Raw genomic sequence first — 26,215 nt, 5'->3', positions numbered from 1 at the left:
AAGCTGTGTCAGGTAAATACATATAACAGAAGCTTTGAGTAATAATAACCAGTTCAGGAATGTAGACATTAGCCTACAAACAGGATGCTAACTGCTAATTTTAGCCACATTCTGCAGACCAACCTGGCACTGTTATGTTATTCAACCGTTGAAGAGCAAAGTCGGTTTGCAGAATGTTTGTGATGTAGTCGGCTAAATAGTACAGATTGTTAGCATTTAATCACAGGGGCAACAGCTGAAATCTTCACTTGGAGAATAAAAAGTGAGACATTTTTACAGGTCGTACTCGACTCAAACACCATCTAAGTCAGCTTGAATTAGTACCTTTATTTCCTCTAAAAACAGCCGCTCTTTGCTGCAGCTGTGAGTGAATGAAGAGCAGCACTTTACCAGCCACACGTATGAAACAGAGAAGAAGGCTTTCAAACACACGAGTATAAGAGACGAGCTGGTGTTAGGTAGTAGAGAGCAGCTTTTTCCTGCTGCAGGTGAAGAAGATGAGGACGATGAAGATGAGGTTGACTCGTTGATTTCATGTCTGCAGAGGGAAGGACTGTCTTATGTTACAAAGCTGCGTCGCAGCGCAGGAACACAGGAAACAAACACCAACATGTCCGTCTATCAGTGAGAGAATCCCTACAGTGTTGTACCTCTTTAGCTTGCTGTGGATTTGTGTGGGATTTGAAGAGTGTGTCTTTGTGTGTGCGTGTGCACCGCTCGTCCACGGCGCTACATACACTCCTTACAGCCACACTCCACAGGTTTCTCCACGTCCTGCGTAAACGAGGTCCCGTCGTCGCACTCAAAGGTGAGCCGTCGGCGTCGGACTCTGAGAGGAGCGCAGCAGGAAGTGGAGGTGGCGACGCCCGGCTCGGTTCCGGCCTGGCACCGCCCCCGACACTCCACCCAGGAGAAAGGTTTGGACGTCTGACAGAGGATGGCGCCGTGCTGCAGCCGGTGGTAATCTCTGACTGGCTCTCCATGACACGGAGACTCTGTAATGGAGGCACAAAGGGTTAAAGTTAAAGAGCAATTTCACTGTTTTTAATATTTGCAGAGCTTCTAATCAATAATTAGATAAATATCAAGTAGAAATTGTTTTCCAGGACTACAGGGATGTTTTTGGACTCTTCCTCTTGCACAAGACTCCAAGCGAGGAAACATGAAGTGCATAGTCAGACAGGTATTTGAACTCACCTATGTCACAGCTCTCTCCGGTGAATCCCTGCTCACAGACACACTTCTCTCCATCCTCAGTCTGCTCACAGCGGCCGTGCAAACATGGCAGACCCCGACATGAACTCCCCGGCTCCTTCAGGTTACACAGCGCTCCTCCGTAGCCCTCCTCACAGTCACAGCGGTACGACTGAGTGTCCAACGCCACGCACACGCCCTTCACACACCTGGAATCAGACAGGATATGGTCAATATAAAGGACAAACCCTTGGTGCAGAAAACAACACAGATCAGGTATGAGTCATACAAGGCATTAGCACACTGTGTCCACTGTGTGCAAGGCTGTTGTGCTTTACACCGCGTTCCACATTATTACGCAAACGTTTTTCTCTGATTTTCTAAATATCAATGCAAATGACAGTCATAATATTTTTCAAGTCGTCAACAGTTAGAGTATAATTCAAATGTTTTTGAACAAATTTCATAATGCTAACTATTATTTTTTTAAAAATAAAAACCTCAAAATGCACTTTTCCACATGTTCCACATTATTAAGCAGGCCACAGGTTTCAGCAACGTGGGAAAGAAAAAGGATCTCTGCTGCTGAAAAGTGTCAAATAGTGTAATGCCTTGGACAAGAAATGAAAACATTCGATATTTCAGGAAAAATTAAGCATGATCATCATACTGTGAAGACATTAGTGTCTGATTCAGAGCACAGATGGGTTTGTGCAGATCAAGACATAATGAGGAAGGTCTCTGACGGACAAATACATCAGATTAAGAGAGCAGATGCTAAAATACCATTACAAAGCAGCAAACAGGTATTTGAAGCTGCTGGTGCCTCTGGAGTCCCACCAACCTCAAGGTGTAGGATCCTCCAGAGGCTTGCAGTCGTGTATAAACCTACTATTCAGCCCCCCCTAACCAATGCTCACAAGCAGAAACGGTTGCAGTGGGCCCAGAAATACATGAAGACTCATTTTCAAACAGTCTTGTTGACTGATGAGTGCCGTGCAACCCTGGATGGTCCAGATGGAGGAGTAGTGGATGGTTGGTGGATGGCCACCATGTCCCAATGAGGCTGAGACATCAGCAAGGAGGGGGCGGAGTCATGTTTGGGCCGGATTCATGAGGAGAGAGCTGATAGGCCCCTTTAGGGTCCCTGAAGGTGTGAAAATGACCTCGGCAAAGTATCTAGAGTTTCTGACTGACCACTTTCTTCCATGGTACAAAAAGAAGAACCGTGCCTTCTGTAGCAAAATTTTCTTCAAGCATGACAATGCACCATCTCATGCTGCAAAGAATCCCTCTGTGTCATTGGCTGCTATGGGCATAAAAGGAGAGAAACTCATGGTGTGGCCCCCGTCCTCCCCTGACCTTTAACCCTACTGAGAACCTTTGGAGCATCCTCAAGCTAAAGATCTATGAGGGTGGGAGGCAGTTCACATCAAAACAGCAGCTCTGGGAGGATATTCTGACATCCTGCAAAGAAATTCAAACAGAAACTCTCCAAAAACTCACAAGTTCAATGGATGAAGAATAGTGAAGGTGATATCAGAGAAGGGCTCCTATGTTAACATGGAACTTGGCCTGTTCAGATGTTTTTGATTGAAATAGCTTTGATTTCAGTAAATATGACCTCCTAATGCTGCAAATTCTGCAAATGACCATTTTCAGTTCTTTACAACCTATAAAATGTTTTAAAAAGCTGTTGTGCTTAATAATGTGGAACAGTGCATTTTGAGGTTTTTATTTTTTTTTTTAATAATTTTTGTCATTATGAAGTTTGTTCAAAAACATTTGAATTACACTCTAACTGTTGACGACTTGAAAAATATTATGACTGTCATTTGCATTGATACTTAGAAAATCAGAGAAAAATATCATTTGCATAATAATGTGGAACGCGGTGTATATGGATCAGCTGAGAGAAGGACGAGGAGAGCCATATCCATTTTTCTGAAAGGGGTGGAGTCAGACAGCTCATTTACATTTAAAGCCACAGACACAGAAACAGCTGGTTCTGAGCAGGGCTGAAACAGAGGGGGTTTTAGACATGCAGCCTAAAATACTGGAGTGTTTTTACAGCAACAAACTTCACAGGTATGTTTTGGGGACCTCTGAGACCGGTATAAACTTGTCTTGAAGGGGTAAAATATGGGACCTTTAAACTCACACTGGGTCCCTTCATCCTGACAAGAGAGCTTCATATGATACAAAGTCATGCGTCGTAGCACTGTGCTGAGTTGGAGAGATGTAGAGCAACTTTTCAGGTCAGTCTTAGTTATGTGGCTGTGAGAACAAATGGAGGTCTACATCTATTATACACCATGGTTGATATCTATGGAGTAGTGGGAGTGCCAAATTACAAAAATAAATCTATAAAAAAATATGCAAATAAAAGTGGAAATATAAAGATGGATAAATAAAATAAAAAATAAATAATGTTGCTATATAAAGCAATATTAATCAAAAAATAAATCCATAAAAGAAAAGGCTAATAAAATAAATATATAACTGATTTGATTATTGTAAGGTTAATTTCATGAAAACAGCTCCAAATTTATTCATGTTAATTGTCACACACATTTTCACACTTTTATGCTTTATATTTCTAATTACATGTATTTCATCGCCTCAGTTTTTATCATCCCTTTATGTTATTGATCAACAACTGGCGGCCCAGGGGCCATATCAGGCCAGGGAAAAATGGTTACAAGAGGTAAAAATGTGGCAAAAAATTGGTAAAGGAGGAACAAAGGGGCAAAGAATATCAAAAATGGACTACAAGTGGAAAGATTTGGTGCAAATACAGTAATTTAAAGGGGTTAAAAAATGGTAAAATTGATAAAAGAGTGGCAGAAAGGGGATAAAACATGCAGGAAAAGGGGTTAAAGAATGGAAATATTGAGTTAAAAAGGCAAAAAGGGTAAAAAGTATCAAAAATGGCTTAAAATCGGCAAAAATATAGCAAAAAATATCCTGGCAGAGTAGTGAAAAGTGGCAAACATTGTTTTAAAGTGGAAAAATGATCAAAAATGGGTTAAGAGTGGCAAGAGTCTGGAACTCTCAAACAAACTGCTAATATTACCAGTATTTATGGCACACTCACTTGCTGGCCTCACACGGGCTGGCGCCGGCTGCTGCTGTTACAACCTCCACTCCAGTAAGGCTCGCTGTCATTGGCTGGTCACAGTGTTGCCCCACCCACCCTGGCTGACAGTGACACTGTGGGCCCTGAGAGAGAAAACATGTTTTTACCCATCTTTTGTGTCAGAGAAATTACAATGAATGTACAAATATGAAAGGCTGTGTACAATAACATGCATAAAAATCCTTCACCTTGTCCTCGTTTCTCTTTTCTTCTCTGTCGCTCAGATTTTTCATACTTAACTTACATTTTTTTCTTTGGATAATAGCTATTAAAATCCTCAGTGCTCTGAGTTTTTGTTAGGAAATGCCATTATAAAACATTATTCAAGTGTTTTTCTCTTTCAAGGCGAGGTAAACAGGACATCAGTGAAGGCGAGGGGGTTTGTGTTCAGGGACAGAACATGAGGAAAAACTCAAATACATGAAAGAGGGGAATTAAAGGTGGATTTTTCTGCCTGTTTATGTCTGAAGGGTCTCAAACTTTTCTGTTTGTAAAGGCTGCTGTACCTCTGCGGCGTTGGGCTGGCAGACGCCGTGCAGACAGTAGAGTTTGCGGCAGGCCTGGCAGCCCGGCACCACCCCCGGCTTCATGTGGCTGCGGGTGAAGTCCTGCAGCTCGTGGTTGATGTAGAGGTTTTTGATGCAGCCATGGAAACTGGACGTGTTCAGCGTCTGAGAGGAGAGAGCCAGAGAGGAGGGCATCACCTCCTCAGGCATACCTGGAGGGAAGAGGATTGGAGGAATCAACCTTTTGATGGATATTTATGTACGTTTTTAGCCTCCCAGTCCCTGAGTTTTAAATGTGATATCTTTGATCCACTGTAGAAGCAGCTGAATGTGTGGCATGGGTGATTTACTTACTGATTTTAAAGCTTTGATTTTCAGGTTTTTGCTGTTTCTGCAGAGTCAGAGGTAAGACAGTTTGTGGATCATTCAAAATAAACCTAGGTGTATGGGATGACCAGCTCTGCTACGCCTACTCAGGGGCAGATCTCCCGGGGTGGCATGGGGTGGCATTTCCACTCCAGCTGCCACCCCCAGCTGGCAGCCTTCAATGCAAAGAAAAGTTATGGTCCACCAGACTTTTCACAGGATTTCACTCTAATGTCTGATTGCACGCCGTTTACACGGCGACGTTTCAAAACAATCCGTCCACACGAGAACGCAGGAAACAGAAAAACGCCGTAGTAAGGTGATTTACTGCACAATAAAACTGTCTCTACCACAAGGACAGTGTTTTCATGTGTTTTTGAGGATATGTAACATTTTTATCACACACGTGTGCCTGAGAGTCATTCATCACTAAATCCTCCTCATCACCATCGTAGCATGGCAGTGAAATTTTACAGCACATATAAACACAAAAAAGCATTGCAAGACCAGTCTTATTATTGTGTGTTTTAAAAAGTGCTGTATAAATAAAGTTATTATTATTATTATTATTATTATTATTATTATATTATTATAACGAAATCCTGTTAAGACTGTTTGATTTTCCAGGGACAAATTTTTCTCCTAAATCTTTGATTTCTCCTGGATTTTCTCAGAAGGTGCAGCGCTTCCTGCTCTTAGCGCAGCAAAAGAATGATAGCCTTTTCAGAGCAATATTTCTACTTCCCCTTTTTCAGTTTTATCTGCTTCTAGAAGTGATTAACTCTTTTTTAACCTTAACACAGAAGCTTCAGTCCTGTCTCCTCCATCAGCTGAGCACTGATATGTAGCCGGTGGAGCAGACAGGAGAGTCTATGGGCTGAAGTTAGTTATTAAAACTCAAAGAAAAAGGATAAAGTCTAAATCATTTGTGAGAAGCAGATATATAGGAAATAGAAATATCATTCTGAAAAGGCTCTATCTGCGCTCACGTGCAGCACCATGCTCTATGAGAAAATCCAAGAGAATTAAAAGGCTGTAGGAGCTGAATTTGTCCGTGGGGAATGAATTATTCTCAGCGATATCTACGTTAGAACAAGACTGATCTATATCTCTGCCTCTCTACGACGATGATGACGGTGATTATCATGATGATCGATGAAATAGGTCAAAGTAATCATTTCCAAAATTACTAGCATGACTTAATCTAAAGAAACTGGCACTGATAGCCCTCTAAACCAGAATAATGTGTCCCCTTTTCTAAATCCAGCTGTCTGTGACGTGACCACACGGAGCAAACAGGGTACATAAACTATCTATGTAGAGATAGCAGCAGTCTAAGTGCCTATCTGGAGATACGCTGATCTAGCACTGCACAGGTACGCTGATCTAACACTGCACAGGTACGCTGATCTAACACTGCACAGGTACGCTGATCTAACACTGCACAGGTACGCTGATCTAACACTGCACAGGTACGCTGATCTAACACTGCACAGGTACGCTGATCTAACACTGCACAGGTACGCTGATCTAACACTGCACAGGTACGCTGTTCTAACACTGCACAGGTACGCTGATCTAACACTGCACAGGTACGCTGTTCTAACACTGCACAGGTACGCTGATCTAACACTGCACAGGTACGCTGATCTAACACTGCACAGGTACGCTGATCTAACACTGCACAGGTACGCTGATCTAACACTGCACAGGTACGCTGATCTAACACTGCTCAGGTACGCTGATCTAACACTGCACAGAGTCCTTTAAAGACACGTTCATGACAAGTGGGAGAAAAGCTGCTAAAGAGGCACTGCTAGCCTCCTAGCTACTTGGAGAATATATAACGGAGCGAGGATTTTTAACAACGATTTTCCAAACATCCTTGTTTTATTTTGAATAATCCTGAGGAAGGTCTATTCCATTCCATAGAGACTTTCCAAAGAAGAACAGGTTTGGATTCCTCAGGAGACTAAAACTACAACAAACTGCAGGATTTTATTCAGGAAAAAGGAGACAGCTGACTAAAAGCACCATTCATCATTCAGACTCTGGTAGTTTTTGTTCTTTGTGGATTAATTTTATTTCTGTGTTAAAGGTAAAATAATGTTAGCGTCCAAATAAAACAAGGATGTTTGGAAAAGCTGTAAAAAAAAATCCTTGCTCTGTTTAACATCATCTGGAAATGAGGGCCTCTTGGTTTCCACTCTCACCTCCGACATACAGAGGGGCGTCTCCTGCCACCTGCTGGCTCCGCCCCTGACTGTCCAGAGTCGTCGGCTCGCCTCCGTCTACAGACAGGTTCACCATCCGGTTAAAGGTCACCAGCTCCACCGTGTGAAACTGTCCGTCGTTCACCGTCTCAGCGCTGAAGGACAAAACATTTGATTTACAACAAATAAACAGAAAATGACAAAGAAATACACCCATACACTGGAGGTGTTAAATCTGATTTAAAGGGAGATTTCAGTGTTTTTGAAGTTGGGCTGTAGTAGCTAATTCAAAAGTAGGGTTTCTGCTGTTTTCTTCCTCATCTTCCTCACATAAATAGCCTTCGTTTGTGTAAATGTGATGGTGTATTTGTGCTTTGGCTGGTCTACCCTCCTCCTCCTCCTTCACAGTGAACCCTCCAAACGTTTAAGCACTCGACACCCGATCGAGTAGACACTCGGCTTCAAGTGGTCACGTCAGTGTTTAATCCGTCCACGAACCCAGCAGGACTCTCTGAGCGATTGCACGGCTCAGACGCGCACGCGCTCCCCCGGCGGCGTTGCTTGGCTACGGACAGCTGAGAGGCTGCTGAGAGCCTAACAGGAGTCCAGCGGATCGGTTAACACAACGAACACTCAGCTTTAAAAACCCTGCGATGAGATGCCACTAATCAAGGTGGAGTGTTGTGTTAAAAATGTGAAGATGGTCGAGTTTAACAGACGGCGGTCATCAGCATTAAATCTGCATTATGAGGAAGATCTCTCACTGAACCTCAGACTTTGTTCAAACATTTGTCCAGGACTTTTCTCTTCTGAATGTGCATCCTTTGAGGGAAACAGACAGGGTTCATGTCACTGACATGAACCCTTGTGCCCTCCTCAAATTTACTACCCTCTTTACACCTTCAAGGCAAAAATGGACACGTACAGAAAAATTGCCACTAAATCACCATACCTCAATATTCTTTTCTACTTTTTTTTCATACATCTCTTTTACAACTTCAGACCTGCTCAAATCTAACAAACATTGAATAATTTTCAAGATTTTAACCCTTTAATTGCCAGTTTGATTATTTGAAATATTTTCTTTTTGACTTAAAAACACAAAAAGTGAATTATTTTTCATAAACTAAATAGTAGAAAGATGGAGCTTTGGTGCTGATGAGAGTCTTGGATGGGTCAAAGATTAGCAACAAAATTGATTTTATTGCATTGGTATTTTTTTTTTTTTTTTTTGTAGTGCCTGCTTTAACATTGGGGCACCCTCTGGACACCTTCGAGGCTAAAATGCCTCCACTGACTTCCATTCAAACCAGGTTTTTTAATCTCACTGTCACTGCAGTATAAAACCATGCATTCTTTAATGTCAGCATTTCAATGTGAAGAAGTCTAGTGAAATTTGACATTTTTACCGTATTCTACCAGATTCAACCATTTTCTCATTGTAGGACCATGCACCACATTCTTGTATTTTTGCCCGTTATATTATGAAATATTATAAAAAATACAAGGGCAATGAAATCAATTTTGTTGCTAATCTTTGACCCATCCAAGACTCGCCGTTGCTAACAGTTTGCCAGTCTCTGAAAAACATTTACAACACTTGAGAAAGGCATCCAGTTGATCTGGAACTTTCCAATTTTAACAAACTACCACTATCAAACTTTCCTCCATCAGTTGGGCTCCGCCCCTACTGTCCACTAAAGTGGTGTATAACTGTAATACTCCTCGTGTTTACCTGTAGATGGCAGTAGCAGGCTGGTTCCCAGGGTCGCAGTTTTTTGCGTGACATTTTGATGAAGCTCCACAGGACTCGTTGTCTCACTGAGAGAGCTGAATGACATTTAAGAGTTAAACATGTTGGATTTCAAAAATTTAGCTAGAAAGACATAATCGTTCCTGTAAAAATTCACGCCACCCTGAAACTGACAAAATGATCACAAATTAAAAAAAGTCCTCACCTGAGAAAAATGTTGGCCTGAGGCCAGTTCTTCACGTCCTGCAGCTGAACGTACGAGTCTCTGTCTACGAAGTTCACGCTGACCAGCTTCTCGCAGCTCTGACCCTCGAAGCCCGACAGACACTGACAGACCGCCGAGCCCGACTTCTCCACACAGGGGGCGCCGTTCTGACACTGAGCCAGCTGGCAGGGTGACGGGGGAGGGAGGGACGCCTCGCAGAACTCCCCACTGAGGAGAGGAGGGAACAAATCAGAGTTCTTCAATGCCAAATAAAGTTTCTGTCTTTGAAAAACATCTCCAGACAAACCTTAGGAAACTATTTACTAAGTTGTTTATGATTATTTTTCATCCATACATAAAGTCTTATTATTGTTTCAGGATTATCCCTTAGTTTAAGTCGTCTAATCTAGTTTGTTTTTCTGAATCGTTCACTATTTCATGCCTCTGCGCTGAGCCCAGAGTCAAACATTTATGACAACAAACTCAAAAACAAACATGGCGACTGTGGAGGAGGTGTTGATAATGTACCTCTGCATAAAAGACAAAAACAGAGGCAGCATTTCTAACCAAGTCACACAACTTTTCCTCAAAAAGTTCCATCGTTGTTATTTCTTCTTTGTGTCCCACTAGAGCTACGTATCGGGTAGTGACAGCAACACTGCCCCCATGGTTTCCGGTGGTACTGCTCCGTTTGGCCCGTATCCGTAAGCTTTATGGAAACGTGCAGAAATACGGACGAAATGAACGCAAAGCACGGACAGAAGGCTTCGTCCGTATCCAGGTCCGTATTTAACGCTGAGCATAAATGGGCCTTTAGTTCAACCATTTTTGCCAGTGTAAACCGAGGTTATTACAGTGAACCAAAACAAACTGAATAACTAAAACTGAAATGTAAAATGCATTCACACATACACGAATAAAAACTAAACTAAAAACACAGCAGTGAAAATGAATTCAAACTAAACTGAAATTCAAAACAAAAGGTTAAAAACTAAAAAGAAAAAAAAAATTAAAACTAATGAAAAATCCAAAACTATTATAACACTGGTGTAAACCCATTTCTAACAGTTTTTTTATCCACTTTTTATGCCTGTTTTTGCATTTTTCTGCTTATTTTTTGCCACTTTTATCTTATTTTTGCCACTTTTAACCCATTTCTGAAAACACACTGGGTTTATTGGTATTATGACATAAATCTCATTCTTAATTGTTTCATTTAAATTTGAGTGACAAACATGCAGCACATAGAGTTTATCAGCCTGTTTACATTAAATCTAAATAATTCAAATGGATGGAAATTTTATATGCAATTGAAATACATAAATCTTAAGAATTAGGCTTAAATATTTCTGTGAGTGTATTTTAATTCTGTTTTTAAGAAAAGGGATTTACATTTTTGAGAATGCTGTATACTACGACACGCATTAATAGGTTAGTATAATATTTGTCTATATGAAAATGGTGGTTATGGAATATCCTCCTGAGACCCTGCGTGCACATATGAGGACACTGTAACATTTTGGCTTTCCTACAACATAGTTATAAACTCTGCTATAAGATTTGTGTAAATATTAGACCAGAATTTCAATAAAAGTTTTAGTCATTTGATTGGGATGTCTTTCAGGAGTTTCAGGAATTTGATTGGAAATGTGGGAGGGGAATTTCCTTTGAAACTTTTGGGGGGAAATTTTCCACAGATTTAGGATGGAATTTCTTTGCATTTTTTTGAAAATTTTATTCGAAATGTTAAGTGATATTTGTTTTGAAATTTAAGGGAATTTTCCTGAATATTTTCAGGAATTTAATGGAATTTTTGGTGAAAATTTCATGTTTATCCCAAAGTTTTTTCCAGAAAGACTACCTAAAATGTTTGGGAATATTTGAGGACATTTTGGGGTATTTTACCAGTGTTTAGTTTTACACAGAACTTATGTTTTTTAAGTTTTGGGAGTTTAATTGGAAACTTGGGAAGGGAACTTCCTTCAAAATTTTCCTGAATTTTCATGGAATTTTAGGGACTCTGTTTGAATGTTTTCTTCTCTTTTTTCAGGAAATTTTCCATGGAATTCAGGTGCAATTTACGTGTAAATTTGGGGGAATTTAATCAGAAATTTTAAGTGAAATTTGCTTCAAAATTCCAGGTACTTTGCTTAAAAGTTTGCAGGAATTTTCATGAAATTTTTGGTGAAATTTTCATGGGATTTTTGTGATTTTACATGAATTTCTGGTAATGTCTTGAAAAAATATATTCATATCAAAACTACGTCCTGTTTAAAGTTTTTTTTCTTATCAGGTCCTGCTGATCCTGAAGAAGTGAGAAAAAGTACTCGTGCATTGCAAAAGAAAGCTCGTGTTTCAGGAGGATTCGGACTGAAAAGGTTTAGAACCACGAACAACATACGAACAATATTTACAATGTCTGCGGACTTATCTGCTGTGCTGTGTGAGTTTCTTTTTAAGATTATTTGATGCCAGTTGAAGAGGCACTCAGCTAAAAGTTAAGCTAATGCTAACATGCTAATAATCTAGCTAACATGCTAAATGCTGTTCTTTCATGTTTCTGCCTTATTTAAAGTTTGTGTAGAACATTAAATTTATATTTGAGAAAGTAAAGTATACCTGACAGTAGACCTCATGACAGTCATCAGTGTTGTTGTGGACTTCTTTGGGGACTGTTTAGCTAGTTGGAAAGCTAGCATTGGAAGCTAGTGAGGCATTCACACCAAGTTTAGAGCCGTTTAGGACTATGCCAAGTGCCAAGCACGCACAGTGCAGAAATAAAAACATCCTTAATCAGTGAGATGCTTTTGAGTCCCAAGAGTAGTGAAAGGGTCGGGCAACAAAGGTTAAAACCTCAGAGAGGAAGTAAAAAAGCCTCCGACTAAAGCCTGGATGAGTGGTGTCATAACAGTCCTGTATGGTCCATAAACACAAAGTAGTCCAGTTTGGTTCAGACTGGTTTGGTTCAGTCTGGTTTGGTTCAGTCCAGTTTGGTTCAGACTGGTTTGGTTCAGTCTGGTTTGGTTCAGTCTGGTTTGGTTCAGTCCAGTTTGGTTCAGACTGGTTTGGTTCAGACTGGTTTGGTTCAGACTGGTTTGGTTCAGTCCAGTTTGGTTCAGACTGGTTTGGTTCAGACTGGTTTGGTTCAGTCCAGTTTGGTTCAGACTGGTTTGGTTCAGACTGGTTTGGTTCAGTCCAGTTTGGTTCAAACTGGTTTGGTTCTGACCAGTTTGGTTCAGACTGGTTTGGTTCAGTCCAGTTTGGTTCAGACTGGTTTGGTTCAGACTGGTTTGGTTCAGTCCAGTTTGGTTCAGACTGGTTTGGTTCAGACTGGTTTGGTTCAGTCCAGTTTGGTTCAGACTGGTTTGGTTCAGTCTGGTTTGGTTCAGTCTGGTTTGGTTCAGTCCAGTTTGGTTCAGACTGGTTTGGTTCAGACTGGTTTGGTTCAGACTGGTTTGGTTCAGTCCAGTTTGGTTCAGACTGGTTTGGTTCAGTCTGGTTTGGTTCAGTCCAGTTTGGTTCAGACTGGTTTGGTTCAGTCTGGTTTGGTTCAGTCTGGTTTGGTTCAGTCCAGTTTGGTTCAGACTGGTTTGGTTCAGACTGGTTTGGTTCAGACTGGTTTGGTTCAGACTGGTTTGGTTCAGACTGGTTTGGGTTCACACTGGTGTGGGTCAGACCAGTTTGGTTCACTCTGTTTTGGTACAGACTGGTTTGGTTCAGTCTGGTTTGGTTCAGACTGGTTTGGTTCAGACTGGTTTGGTTCAGACTGGTTTGGTTCAGTCCAGTTTGGTTCAGACTGGTTTGGTTCAGACTGGTTTGGTTCAGTCCAGTTTGGTTCAGACTGGTTTGGTTCAGACTGGTTTGGTTCAGTCCAGTTTGGTTCAGACTGGTTTGGTTCAGACTGGTTTGGTTCAGTCCAGTTTGGTTCAAACTGGTTTGGTTCTGACCAGTTTGGTTCAGACTGGTTTGGTTCAGTCCAGTTTGGTTCAGACTGGTTTGGTTCAGACTGGTTTGGTTCAGTCCAGTTTGGTTCAGACTGGTTTGGGTCAGTCCAGTTTGGTTCAGTCTGGTTTGGTTCAGACTGGTTTGGTTCAGTCTGGTTTGGTTCAGACTGGTTTGGGTCAGACTGGTTTGGTTCAGACTGGTTTGGTTCAGACTGGTTTGGGTCAGACTGGTTTGGGTCAGTCCAGTTTGGTTCAGTCTGGTTTGGTTCAGACTGGTTTGGTTCAGTCTGGTTTGGTTCAGACTGGTTTGGGTCAGACTGGTTTGGTTCAGACTGGTTTGGTTCAGTCCAGTTTGGTTCAGACTGGTTTGGTTCAGTCTGGTTTGGTTCAGACTGGTTTGGGTCAGACTGGTTTGGTTCAGACTGGTTTGGGTCAGTCCAGTTTGGTTCAGACTGGTTTGGGTCAGTCCAGTTTGGTTCAGACTGGTTTGGTTCAGTCTGGTTTGGTTCAGTCTGGTTTGGTTCAGTCTGGTTTGGTTCAGTCCAGTTTGGTTCAGACTGGTTTGGGTCAGTCCAGTTTGGTTCAGACTGGTTTGGTTCAGTCTGGTTTGGTTCAGACTGGTTTGGTTCAGACTGGTTTGGGTCAGTCCAGTTTGGTTCAGACTAGTTTGGTTCAGTCTGGTTTGGGTCAGTCCAGTTTGGTTCAGTCTGGTTTGGTTCAGTCTGGTTTGGTTCAGTCTGGTTTGGTTCAGACTGGTTTGGTTCAGTCCAGTTTGGTTCAGTCTGGTTTGGTTCAGTCTGGTTTGGTTCAGTCTGGTTTGGTTCAGTCTGGTTTGGTTCAGTCCAGTTTGGTTCAGTCTGGTTTGGTTCAGTCTGGTTTGGTTCAGTCTGGTTTGGTTCAGTCTGGTTTGGTTCAGACTGGTTTGGTTCAGTCCAGTTTGGTTCAGACTGGTTTGGGTCAGTCCAGTTTGGTTCAGTCTGGTTTGGTTCAGACTGGTTTGGTTCAGTCTGGTTTGGTTCAGACTGGTTTGGGTCAGACTGGTTTGGTTCAGACTGGTTTGGTTCAGACTGGTTTGGGTCAGACTGGTTTGGGTCAGTCCAGTTTGGTTCAGTCTGGTTTGGTTCAGTCTGGTTTGGTTCAGTCTGGTTTGGTTCAGTCTGGTTTGGTTCAGTCCAGTTTGGTTCAGTCTGGTTTGGTTCAGTCTGGTTTGGTTCAGTCTGGTTTGGTTCAGTCTGGTTTGGTTCAGACTGGTTTGGTTCAGTCCAGTTTGGTTCAGACTGGTTTGGGTCAGTCCAGTTTGGTTCAGTCTGGTTTGGTTCAGACTGGTTTGGTTCAGTCTGGTTTGGTTCAGTCTGGTTTGGTTCAGTCTGGTTTGGTTCAGTCTGGTTTGGTTCAGTCCAGTTTGGTTCAGTCTGGTTTGGTTCAGTCTGGTTTGGTTCAGTCTGGTTTGGTTCAGTCTGGTTTGGTTCAGACTGGTTTGGTTCAGTCCAGTTTGGTTCAGACTGGTTTGGGTCAGTCCAGTTTGGTTCAGTCTGGTTTGGTTCAGACTGGTTTGGTTCAGTCTGGTTTGGTTCAGACTGGTTTGGGTCAGACTGGTTTGGTTCAGACTGGTTTGGTTCAGACTGGTTTGGGTCAGACTGGTTTGGGTCAGTCCAGTTTGGTTCAGTCTGGTTTGGTTCAGACTGGTTTGGTTCAGTCTGGTTTGGTTCAGACTGGTTTGGGTCAGACTGGTTTGGGTCAGACTGGTTTGGTTCAGACTGGTTTGGGTCAGTCCGGTTTGGTTCAGACTGGTTTGGTTCAGTCTGGTTTGGTTCAGACTGGTTTGGTTCAGTCTGGTTTGGTTCAGACTGGTTTGGTTCAGTCCAGTTTGGTTCAGACTGGTTTGGGTCAGTCCAGTTTGGTTCAGTCTGGTTTGGTTCAGACTGGTTTGGTTCAGTCTGGTTTGGTTCAGACTGGTTTGGGTCAGACTGGTTTGGTTCAGACTGGTTTGGGTCAGACTGGTTTGGGTCAGTCCAGTTTGGTTCAGTCTGGTTTGGTTCAGACTGGTTTGGTTCAGTCTGGTTTGGTTCAGACTGGTTTGGGTCAGACTGGTTTGGTTCAGACTGGTTTGGTTCAGTCCAGTTTGGTTCAGACTGGTTTGGTTCAGTCTGGTTTGGTTCAGACTGGTTTGGGTCAGACTGGTTTGGTTCAGACTGGTTTGGGTCAGTCCAGTTTGGTTCAGACTGGTTTGGGTCAGTCCAGTTTGGTTCAGACTGGTTTGGTTCAGTCTGGTTTGGTTCAGTCTGGTTTGGTTCAGTCTGGTTTGGTTCAGTCCAGTTTGGTTCAGACTGGTTTGGGTCAGTCCAGTTTGGTTCAGACTGGTTTGGTTCAGTCTGGTTTGGTTCAGACTGGTTTGGTTCAGACTGGTTTGGGTCAGTCCAGTTTGGTTCAGACTAGTTTGGTTCAGTCTGGTTTGGGTCAGTCCTGTTTGGTTCAGTCCAGTTTGCTTCAGTCCAGTTTGGTTCAGTCCAGTTTGGTTCAGACTGGTTTGGGTCAGTCCAGTTTGGTTCAGACTGGTTTGGTTCAGTCTGGTTTGGTTCAGTCTGGTTTGGTTCAGTCTGGTTTGGTTCAGACTGGTTTGGGTCAGTCAAGTTTGGTTCAGTCCAGTTTGGTTCAGTCTGGTTTGGTTCAGTCCAGTTGGGTTCAGTCTTGTTTGGTTCAGTCCAGTTTGGTTCAGACTGGTTTGGTTCAGTCCAGTTTGGTTCAGACTGGCTTGGTTCAGTCCAGTTTGGTTCAGACTGGTTTGAGTCAGTCCAGTTTGGGTTAGTCTGGTTTGGTTCAGTCCAGTTTGGTTCAGTCTGGTTTGGTTCAGTCCAGTTTGGTTCAGACTGGTTTGGTTCAGTCCAGTTTGGTTCAGTCTGGTTTGGTTCAGTCTGGTTTGGGTCAGTCCAGTTTGGTTCAGACTGGTTTGGTTCAGTCTGGTTTGGTTCAGACTGGTTTGGTTCAGACTGGTTTGGTTCAGACTGGTTTGGTTCAGTCCAGTTTGGTTCAGACTGGTTTGGTTCAGACTGGTTTGGTTCAGACTGGTTTGGGTCAGACTGGTTTGGGTCAGTCCAGTTTGGTTCAGTCTGGTTTGGTTCAGACTGGTTTGGTTCAGTCCAGTTTGGTTCAGACTGGTTTGGTTCAGTCTGGTTTGGTTCAGTCTGGTTTTGTTCAGTCTGGTTTGGTTCAGTCTGGTTTGGTTCAGACTGGTTTGGGTCAGACTGGTTTGGGTCAGTCCAGTTTGGTTCAGACAGGTTTGGGTCAGTCCAGTTTGGTTCAGACTGGTTTGGTTCAGTCTGGTTTGGTTCAGTCTGGTTTGGGTCAGTCCAGTTTGGTTCAGACTGGTTTGGTTCAGTCTGGTTTGGTTCAGACTGGTTTGGTTCAGACTGGTTTGGGTCAGTCCAGTTTGGTTCAGACTAGTTTGGTTCAGTCTGGTTTGGGTCAGTCCAGTTTGGTTCAGTCCAGTTTGCTTCAGTCCAGTTTGGTTCAGTCCAGTTTGGTTCAGACTGGTTTGGGTCAGTCCAGTTTGGTTCAGTCTGGTTTGGTTCAGTCTGGTTTGGTTCAGTCTGGTTTGGTTCAGACTGGTTTGGGTCAGTCCAGTTTGGTTCAGTCCAGTTTGGTTCAGTCTGGTTTGGTTCAGTCCAGTTGGGTTCAGTCTTGTTTGGTTCAGTCCAGTTTGGTTCAGACTGGTTTGGTTCAGACTGGTTTGGTTCAGTCTGGCTTGGTTCAGTCCAGTTTGGTTCAGACTGGTTTGAGTCAGTCCAGTTTGGGTTAGTCTGGTTTGGTTCAGTCCAGTTTGGTTCAGTCTGGTTTGGTTCAGTCCAGTTTGGTTCAGACTGGTTTGGTTCAGTCCAGTTTGGTTCAGACTGGTTTGGTTCAGACTGGTTTGGTTCAGTCTGGTTTGGTTCAGTCCGGTTTGGTTCAGACTGGTTTGGTTCAGACTGGTTTGGTTCAGTCCAGTTTGGTTCAGACTGGTTTGGTTCAGACTGGTTTGGTTCAGACTGGTTTGGTTCAGTCTGGTTTGGTTCAGTCCGGTTTGGTTCAGACTGGTTTGGTTCAGACTGGTTTGGTTCAGTCTGGTTTGGTTCAGTCCGGTTTGGTTCAGACTGGTTTGGTTCAGACTGGTTTGGTTCAGTCTGGTTTGGTTCAGTCCGGTTTGGTTCAAACTGGTTTGGTTCAGTCCAGTTTGGTTCAGACTGGTTTGGTTCAGTCCAGTTTGGTTCAGTCTGGTGTGGTTCAGTCCAGTTTGGTTCAGACTGGTTTGGTTCAGACTGGTTTGGTTCAGTCTGGTTTGGTTCAGTCCGGTTTGGTTCAGACTGGTTTGGTTCAGACTGGTTTGGTTCAGACTGGTTTGGTTCTGTCCAGTCCTGTCAGTTCTGGTTTAGCTCATTAAGCTCTGATCTATCCCGGGTTTCCTCAGCTGAAGTCCGTCCAGTCTCGCCTATGTGACGGAAAATCCGTCTCTTTTTGGAGATCTAGATGATGTGGCTCAGCTCAGGAAAGCTGGTTTCTCTTCATTTGGTACCAGTTGGGCTTTTTAAATGTGGATTAAATTACTAAAGAGGATGGAGAAAATAAAACCGGGCCTCAAACAGGAGCTAGCTACAGTGGCTCACATTAAAGAGCCGTTTAGTAGAACAGGCTCGTCCGTGATCTCAACATTACTCAGCCACTCATCCAACATGGTTTATTCTGTTTTCTGCCTGTTTTTGTCACTTTTCAACCAATTCTTGCCACTTTCTGCCTGTTGTTGCCTCTGTTCACCCATTATTGCCTCTATCAACCATTTGTTTAATCCTTTTGCCCATTTTCACCACAGTTTACCATTTTTGCCAGTTTATATTAATTTTTCATCACATTCCACCTAATTTCCACCATTTTTTTGCACTTCATAGCCATTTCAGCCACTTTTTGATAGCCTTTTATCACTTTTTGGGCCTGTTTTTGCCACTTTAACCCATTTAAGTTCTTTAAAATCCAACTTCACTACCTTTTTACCATTTTTAGCCATTATGGACACATTTTAGCAGTTTTTAACCCATTTAAATGATGTTTTTAACAAAAGTTTTTTCAACAAAAGAAGGCTAAATGAATAAATAAAGATATTTGTTTGTTGGTAAGAGTGGTTATTATTCAGGTCAAATATAAAATATGGTTTTCACAGCTTAACTTTACAATAGACCATGGTTTTGCTGACCTCCATGGGCCCTTAGTTTGGCTGGGTCCCAGAGACCTCCCCCTTTATAACTCCTTTTGGACAGCCTTGTCTGCACATGACTATTCTGGAATGTTCCTGGCTGTTCAACCGCCTTCAGGTCCAGTGGGGGTCCCCGGTCTCTGGAACCTTTATTCTGGGGGTCCCCGGTCTCTGGAACCTTTATTTTGGGGGTCCCCGGTCTCTGGAACCTTTATTCTGGGGGTCCCCGGTCTCTGGAACCTTTATTCTGGGAGTCCCCGGTCTCTGGAACCTTTATTCTGGGGGTCCCCGGTCTCTGGAACCTTTATTCTGGGGGTCCCCGGTCTCTGGAACCTTTATTCTGGGGGTCCCCGGTCTCTGGAACCTTTATTCTGGGGGTCCCTGGTCTCTGGAACCTTTATTCTGGGGGTCCCCGATCTCTGGAACCTTTATTCTGGGAGTCCCCGGTCTCTGGAACCTTTATTTTGGGGGTCCCCGGTCTCTGGAACCTTTATTCTGGGGGTCCCTGGTCTCTGGAACCTTTATTCTGGGGGTCCCCGGTCTCTGGAACCTTTATTCTGGGGGTCGCGGGCTGAAAAGGTTGAGAACCACTGCTCTAGACTCTCATCTCCCCTCATCTGACTGGATAAGCCTATAACGTCTATGAGGTCTATAAGGACTGAGAGCGTTTTAATGTTGATCGTCTCCACGCCAGGTCATCGGTTCAACTTTGGGGGAAAAAAAATCCTTTTTTTGAAAAGTGTAGTGATCATATATATGTAGAAATGCTCTGATGATAACTGCAGCAGACAGGTCCATTTAGAGCTGTAAAGTACTAACATTCCTCAGTTTTCATTCATGCATGTCCTACCTCTCACTCCTCCCAACCTTCTTCATGATGTTTTTAAATCAAAGAGCAGTAACACCTCAGATGAAACTCTGGGGTTTAGTTAGTCTATACGGTCTACTGTTTTCTCTGTCTCCACAGGATTAAATTCCCACAGGCACAGCCGCCACAGTTTCCCTAGTTTTCCCAGTTTTCCCAGTTTTCCCAGTGTACCTGTATCCCTGTGGACAGACGCAGCTGTAGCCGTCCAGATGGTCGACACACTGAGCTCCATTCTGACAGCGATGGTCGGCACATTCATTATAATCTATACTGCAGTCTGGACCCACCCAGCCGGGGATGCACACACACCTGGAGCACACACACACACACACACGCACACACGCACGTATGTTAGATGACACATGGTGCAGGACTTTTGGGGAGTCATCACAGACCTCAGCAACATTTTAGCCTCCTGTTTCTGTGTTTTTAATGTCATGTGGGATCTGGAAGTCTGCTGAGTCTGGCTCTCATGAAGTGTTGGTGCAGTCACCTGGGGCCTGTAGGAGTGCTGATGCAGGTGGACTGATGCTGACAGGGGTTTCTACCTGGAGCACACACGTCCTCCTCTTCCTCACATAACAATCCTGACATGGAGGAAAGACAAGGATGGGTCATGAAACAGGAAATACTTTAAAGAAACCAGCACCAGCTGAGAGTTTAATGCAGGCTACACCTGGTCCCACAAGGAGTAGAGGCCTCTATAAGATCTGGCTGTCATGATGAAGGTTTTAAAGGATTAACTCAGAGGATGAAGAGGGACTGAGGCTTTTACCGTCTGCTTGGTGCTCTCTGATCAGCTACACTGCTGTTTCTGCAATAATCACCTCAGTACACTTTTAAACACCCCTGCTTCTTTCTTCCAACAGCATCACTGTCATGTTATCATAAACCGACCCTAGGTTAAAGGGTTCAGGCCCACCCTAGGTTAAAGGGTTCAGGCCCACCCTAGGTTAAAAGGTTTCAGGCCCACCCTAGGTTAAAGGGTTAAGGCCCACCCTAGGTTAAAGGGTTCAGGCCCACCCTAGGTTAAAGGGTTAAGGCCCACCCTAGGTTAAAGGGTTAAGGCCCACCCTAGGTTAAAGGGTTCAGGCCCACCCTAGGTTAAAGGGTTCAGGCCCACCCTAGGTTAAAGGGTTCAGGCCCACCCTAGGTTAAAGGGTTCAGGCCCACCCTAGGTTAAAGGGTTCAGGCCCACCCGAGGTTAAAGGGTTGAGGCCCACCCTAGGTTAAAGGGTTGAGGCCCACCCTAGGTTAAAGGGTTCAGGCCCACCCTAGGTTAAAGGGTTCAGGCCCACCCTAGGTTAAAGGGTTAAGGCCCACCCTAGGTTAAAGGGTTAAGGCCCACCCTAGGTTAAAGGGTTCAGGCCCACCCTAGGTTAAAGGGTTCAGGCCCACCCTAGGTTAAAGGGTTCAGGCCCACCCTAGGTTAAAGGGTTGAGGCCCACCCTAGGTTAAATTGTTAAGGCCCACCCTAGGTTAAAGGGTTCAGGCCCACCCTAGGTTAAAGGGTTCAGGCCCACCCTAGGTTAAAGGGTTAAGGCCCACCCTAGGTTAAAGGGTTGAGGCCCACCCTAGGTTAAAGGGTTCAGGCCCACCCTAGGTTAAAGGGTTGAGGCCCACCCTAGGTTAAAGGGTTAAGGCCCACCCTAGGTTAAAGGGTTAAGGCCCACCCTAGGTTAAAGGGTTGAGGCCCACCCTAGGTTAAAGGGTTGAGGCCCACCCTAGGTTAAATTGTTAAGGCCCACCCTAGGTTAAAGGGTTAAGGCCCACCCTAGGTTAAAGGGTTCAGGCCCACCCTAGGTTAAAGGGTTAAGGCCCACCCTAGGTTAAAGGGTTCAGGCCCACCCTAGGTTAAAGGGTTCAGGCCCACCCTAGGTTAAAGGGTTCAGGCCCACCCTAGGTTAAAGGGTTAAGGCCCACCCTCAGGATTAGCTGAGGGCCACAGCTGTGATTTACTGATATAAATGTGAGATGGTTCAGTAGCATTGATGCTAGCATCCTGGCTAACAGGTCCCTCATCTTGGAAGTGAAGTGTCCAACTATTATTGGGTTCTAATGTTGGAGTTACTTATTCATGCTAGTTTTTAACCCTTTAACCACTTCTATTCATCCATTATTGTTACATCTTCTCACCCTTTTTAACCATTTTTGGCTATTTGAGCTGCCTTCTGCCATTTCTCCACCCATTTTTGCTGTTGCTTTGTTTGCTTTTCAACCATTTCTTCCACTCTCTGCTCATTTTTTTCCACTTTTTTGTTTTTTGCTAATTTGTGTCTCTTTTTGTGTGGCCTTTGTCCATTTTTTTCACTTTTACCAATTTTGTATTGTATTTTGTCAACTTTTTTGTCAGTATCTGTCACTTCCATTTGTCAGCTTCACCCATTTTGGCTACTTTTCACCTGTTTTTGCCAATTTTGCCCTCTTTAACCCATTTATGCCATGTTTTTTGGACTATTCTAACAAAATTTTGCCTCTTCCTGAACCTCATTTGCCTTTCTTTCCCAATTTTGCCACTTGTTTTACCTCTTTATGCCACTTTCTGTAACATTTTTCTGCCTATTTTAGCTGCCTGTTGCCATTTTAACCAATTTTGCCAATTTCTGCAACTTGTCACCCTTTTTTTTTTTTTTTTTTTTTTTGCTACTTTATGCCTATTGTTGCTCATCTGTGCCACTCTTTTTGCGACTTTTAGGCCATTTTTACAAAATTTTGCCCATTTTAACCCATTTCTGCCATTTTTTAAAAACATTTTTAACCCATTTTTACCACTTTTCACCCATTCTTTTGTCATAATTACCGTATTCTTTTAAAAGTAAAGTCATCTCAGTTTCTTTTCCTGACCTCCATGGCCCCAGAAAGCTCTCCTTTTTATCCCTCCTTATGGGCAACCTTGTCCCTAATATGGTGGTTTTAGTAGTACTGAAGATCAGGTAAAGTCAAAATCTTGATATTCAAAGTATTAAATCAAATGAAATTTTGTGTTAAAAATATGCACTGTGACCGTCCTGTAAAGGTTGAATTTTTCTACTGCAACTGAATAATTTTAGAAGTTTTCTACTGGCGCTTGGTTCCATCTGTCGTCACCTCAAAGCTCAACAGTTATCGGGTTCAGGGCGTAGGCTTTGGTAATTTACCAAAGCTTTGCCGTATTCTGCTCCACTTCCAGCGCTGCTTCAGAGTTTACAGCCTTAGCAGAAGTTGTATTTGGTGCAAAGGTTTAAAAAATAGAATTAAAAATGGAGGAGGCAGTAAAGTTAAACTGTCTCCTAACTATCCAGGAGTCATTTTGTACCTGTGTAATTTGGAGGACACAAGCAGGTGTAGTTGCCCACTCCATCCACACAGGTGGCGCCGTTCTCGCATCCATGTTCCTGGCAGTCGTCAATGTTGACTTCACAGAACATACCGTGGAAACCAAAGGCACAGGCACAGCTGAACAAATCAGAACGACACAAAAATACTGTTTACCACTACACAGGGAAATAAATACGACAGTAAGAAAGATCTTTAAAATAACATTTCAGCATGAAACCAAATCTCCAAGCAGTTCAGAAATGAAGAAGCAAAACTAATGAGTAGCTAAATTAGCCTTTGAAAACAATAAAATGTAATTATGTTTGATCGTGCTAACATTTCATTCATGTCTGTATCATAAATTAATGTTAGTGATTTTAGCATAGCAGGGTAGAAACATTCTCCCTCTTCCTGAGTTAGTGAGTCATCCTCCGTCTCTTCAGACACATTTATGTCACCATAGTCGCAAGTGAAACAGAAACAGATCGAAGTGCAAAATAGTGGAAAACAAAAATGTTTTTGTCACTTCAGACCCTTTCACAGCACAGGAACACCATCCTACCCTACCTGGTCCTATGCAGATAAGTCATCGCCCCGAAACCTGATACCTGCTTGTTCCATCCTTGGCAGCAACAGCTGAAGGATGTCATAACTGTCAGTGAGTCTTTCTCATCACTGTGGAGGAATGTTGTCCCACTCTTCTTTACAGAATTCTTTTAATTCAGCCACACTGGAGAGTTTTCCAGCCTGTTTAAGGTCACACCAGAGCATCTCAGTCAGATCTAAGTCCAGACTTTGACTAGCCACTCTAGAACCTTCATTTAGTCTTTACTCCATTCAGAGGTGGACTTGCTGGTGTGTTTGGGATCATGGTCCTGCTCCAGAACCTAAGTGTGCTTGAGTTTGAGGTCATGAACTGATGGACAGACATTCTCCTTCAGGATTTTATTGTGGAAAGCAGAATTCATGGTCCAAGTCCAGGTCCAGACCATCACACTTCCACCACCATGTTTGACTGTTGGTCTGATGCTCTTCTGATGAAATGCTGAGTTAGATTTACTCCTGATGGAACCGGAAGCACGCCTTCCAAAACTTGTCTTGACAGTCCTCAGAATATTTCCCAGAAGTCTTTGGGATCATCAGGATGTTTGTAATCAAATGTGAGAGGAGCCTTTGTGTTCTTTTTTGTCAGCAGTGGTTTTGGCCTTGGAACTCTCCCATGATGCCATTGTTGCCCAGCCTCTTTCTGATTGGTGAATCATGAACTCTGACCTTAACTGAGTCAGTGAGGCCTGTAGGTCTTTAGATGTTCTTCTGGGACCTTCTGGATGAGTTGTCCATGCGCTCTTGGAGTCATTTTGGTAGGCCAGCCACTCCTGGGAAGGTTCTCCACTGTTCACAGTTTTCCCCATTTGTGGGTAATGTCTTTTTAACCCTTTCCAGCCTGATAGATGTTGGTGACTTTGTTTCTCATCTGCTCTTGAATTTCTGTAGATGGTTCCATGATGTGTTGGAGATCTTTTAGCCTGCTTCACTTTGTCAGACAGGTTCTAGTTTTAGGTCTTGGTGTGGAGAGTCAAACTGAACTTAGCTTTACAACTAATGTGGTTAATCAGAGTTAATTCATAATTTAATAAGAGGGGGGGGTGGCTTTCCATATAGGCCAGATAGGTTTGGATGGCTTTTTTCCTTAACCCTTAAACAAATCTGTTATTGTGTTTTTCTTCTGTAAAACTGCTGATAATTCCATAAAATGTGCAATAATCATTAACCAGATGTTGAAAAGTCAAGTTCAAGTACTCCTGGGAAAAGGGAGCAAAGCTCTCAGACTTAGGGCATTTCCTGACTATTTTACAGCCTTAAAAACAAAATATGTCCAAATCACCATTTTTAGACTCAGCAGATAAAGGGTTAAAAAAGGAATTATCATGTAAAAACAGACTTTTGTATTTACTCAGGCTATCTTAGCTCTTATCTTAAGTTTGACAAATATACCAAAGATAAAAACCAGGAAAGGGGAAATGCTTTTTTACTGCACTGTAGGGGAGAATCCTAGATTTCTTACACCACCGATGACAGCCATGGTGTGTGATGTTACAAACACACGTGCAGTATTACATAAAACAGCATTTAGACATAAATATTCTTTGGATTCATTGCCTTTTATTTTGTCATTGCACCACTGTAAATGTCCCGTATTTATCTCCTATCACGCAGGCTTAACGTCCGTGTTGTTTTCTTGTTTTCGTGGTTATTTTGAGGGCTGATTACCTGAATCCTCGGGTCTGTTCGTCACTGAGGCACAGTCCTCCGTTTGTGCAGGGATTACTGACACAGGCATCGACAGGACTCTCACAGTGTTTACCCTGAAATATCACGCACACACACACACACACACACACACACACACGTGGAAAGGCATTACATAGAGAGTGTTTTTTAAGGAGCATCCACCATTACATCGGGTCACATGCACTGAGTAATTTGATGGGATTATCAGAGACAGATGTGGGCAAAAATAATAACCCACAACACGCAAACACATGAAAAATTGGATCAGTGGTTTAAACTCTGGGCTCGGGGTTCTAAACAGATTGTTGTGCATCCGCAGAGAGAGCTTTTTTGATTAGATGTAACAAGGTGCTGGCAAAAACACAGATAAAACACATCACACAAGCCTCTCTGCAGCTCAGAACACACACAGAGTGTTACACACCGTGTAGCCGGACTTGCAGGTACAGGTGTACTGTTGTGTGTGGTGGAGCTGACAGACGCCCTGGTTCTGACAGGGAGAGGAGACACAAGGGCTGCATTTGGCCTGGACAGATGCATCCACAGGACCTGAAACACAACGGCTGTTAGATCCTCATCTGAAGGTCTGCATGACGGCTGTCAGTCACTGACAGGAAGATTACACGCCACAGGAGGAAAACAACAATGCTGCACAGAAAGAAGAAGGAAAAAGCCCAGCAGAACGAGAACCAGCAGGTCGCTGTGTAAAGAAAAACAGTCAGACCCTTTTTCTTTATTCTTCTCAGACATAAATACCAACACAGCATCAACATGCTTTAAAGCAGGGGTTCTCAACCTTTTCAGCCCACGACCCCCAAAATAAAGGCAGGGACCGGGGACCCCCACTGGACCTGAAGGCGGATCAACACGGCCATGCACTTTCAAGATAGTCATCTGCAGACAAGGTCACCCATAAGGGGGTAACTGGGAGAGCTTTCTGGGGCCCAAACTGGGGGACCATGGAGGTCAGCAAAACCATGATCCATTATAAAGTTAACCTGTGATAACCATCATTTACAGTCATGGACGAAAATATTGGCACCCCTGGAATTTTTCCAGAAAATTCATCATTTCTCCCAGAAATTGTTGCATCTACAAATGTTTTTGGTATACACATGTTTATTTCATTTATGTGCATTGGACCAACACAAAAAATCAGAAGAAAAAAGACAAAATCGACATAATTTTACACAAAACTCAAAAAATAGGCTGGACAAAAT

At 43.2% G+C, this 26,215-nt stretch overlaps 1 protein-coding gene across 1 annotated transcript in view; it reads right to left on the bottom strand.

Moving 5' to 3' along the window:
- Nucleotides 1-246: 246 nt before the first annotated feature.
- slit1b (slit homolog 1b (Drosophila)) overlaps nucleotides 247-26,215 on the bottom strand; it is a 165,342-nt gene continuing 139,373 nt past the window's right edge. Inside the window, 13 exon segments of the mRNA XM_041785147.1 lie at nucleotides 247-995; nucleotides 1,198-1,403; nucleotides 4,292-4,416; nucleotides 4,840-5,051; nucleotides 7,419-7,573; nucleotides 9,154-9,190; nucleotides 9,193-9,235; nucleotides 9,346-9,604; nucleotides 19,578-19,715; nucleotides 19,900-19,993; nucleotides 22,702-22,841; nucleotides 24,975-25,069; nucleotides 25,420-25,544. Of these exon segments, the coding sequence (XP_041641081.1) occupies nucleotides 730-995; nucleotides 1,198-1,403; nucleotides 4,292-4,416; nucleotides 4,840-5,051; nucleotides 7,419-7,573; nucleotides 9,154-9,190; nucleotides 9,193-9,235; nucleotides 9,346-9,604; nucleotides 19,578-19,715; nucleotides 19,900-19,993; nucleotides 22,702-22,841; nucleotides 24,975-25,069; nucleotides 25,420-25,544 (1,895 nt within the window). The 3' untranslated portion in view covers nucleotides 247-729.

Source organism: Cheilinus undulatus, linkage group 4 (genome assembly GCF_018320785.1).
Source record: "Cheilinus undulatus linkage group 4, ASM1832078v1, whole genome shotgun sequence".
NCBI classification, from domain to species: domain Eukaryota; kingdom Metazoa; phylum Chordata; class Actinopteri; order Labriformes; family Labridae; genus Cheilinus; species Cheilinus undulatus.
The sequence above is the reverse complement of the archived record's forward strand: the minus strand, read 5'-3'. Positions and strand labels throughout refer to the sequence as shown.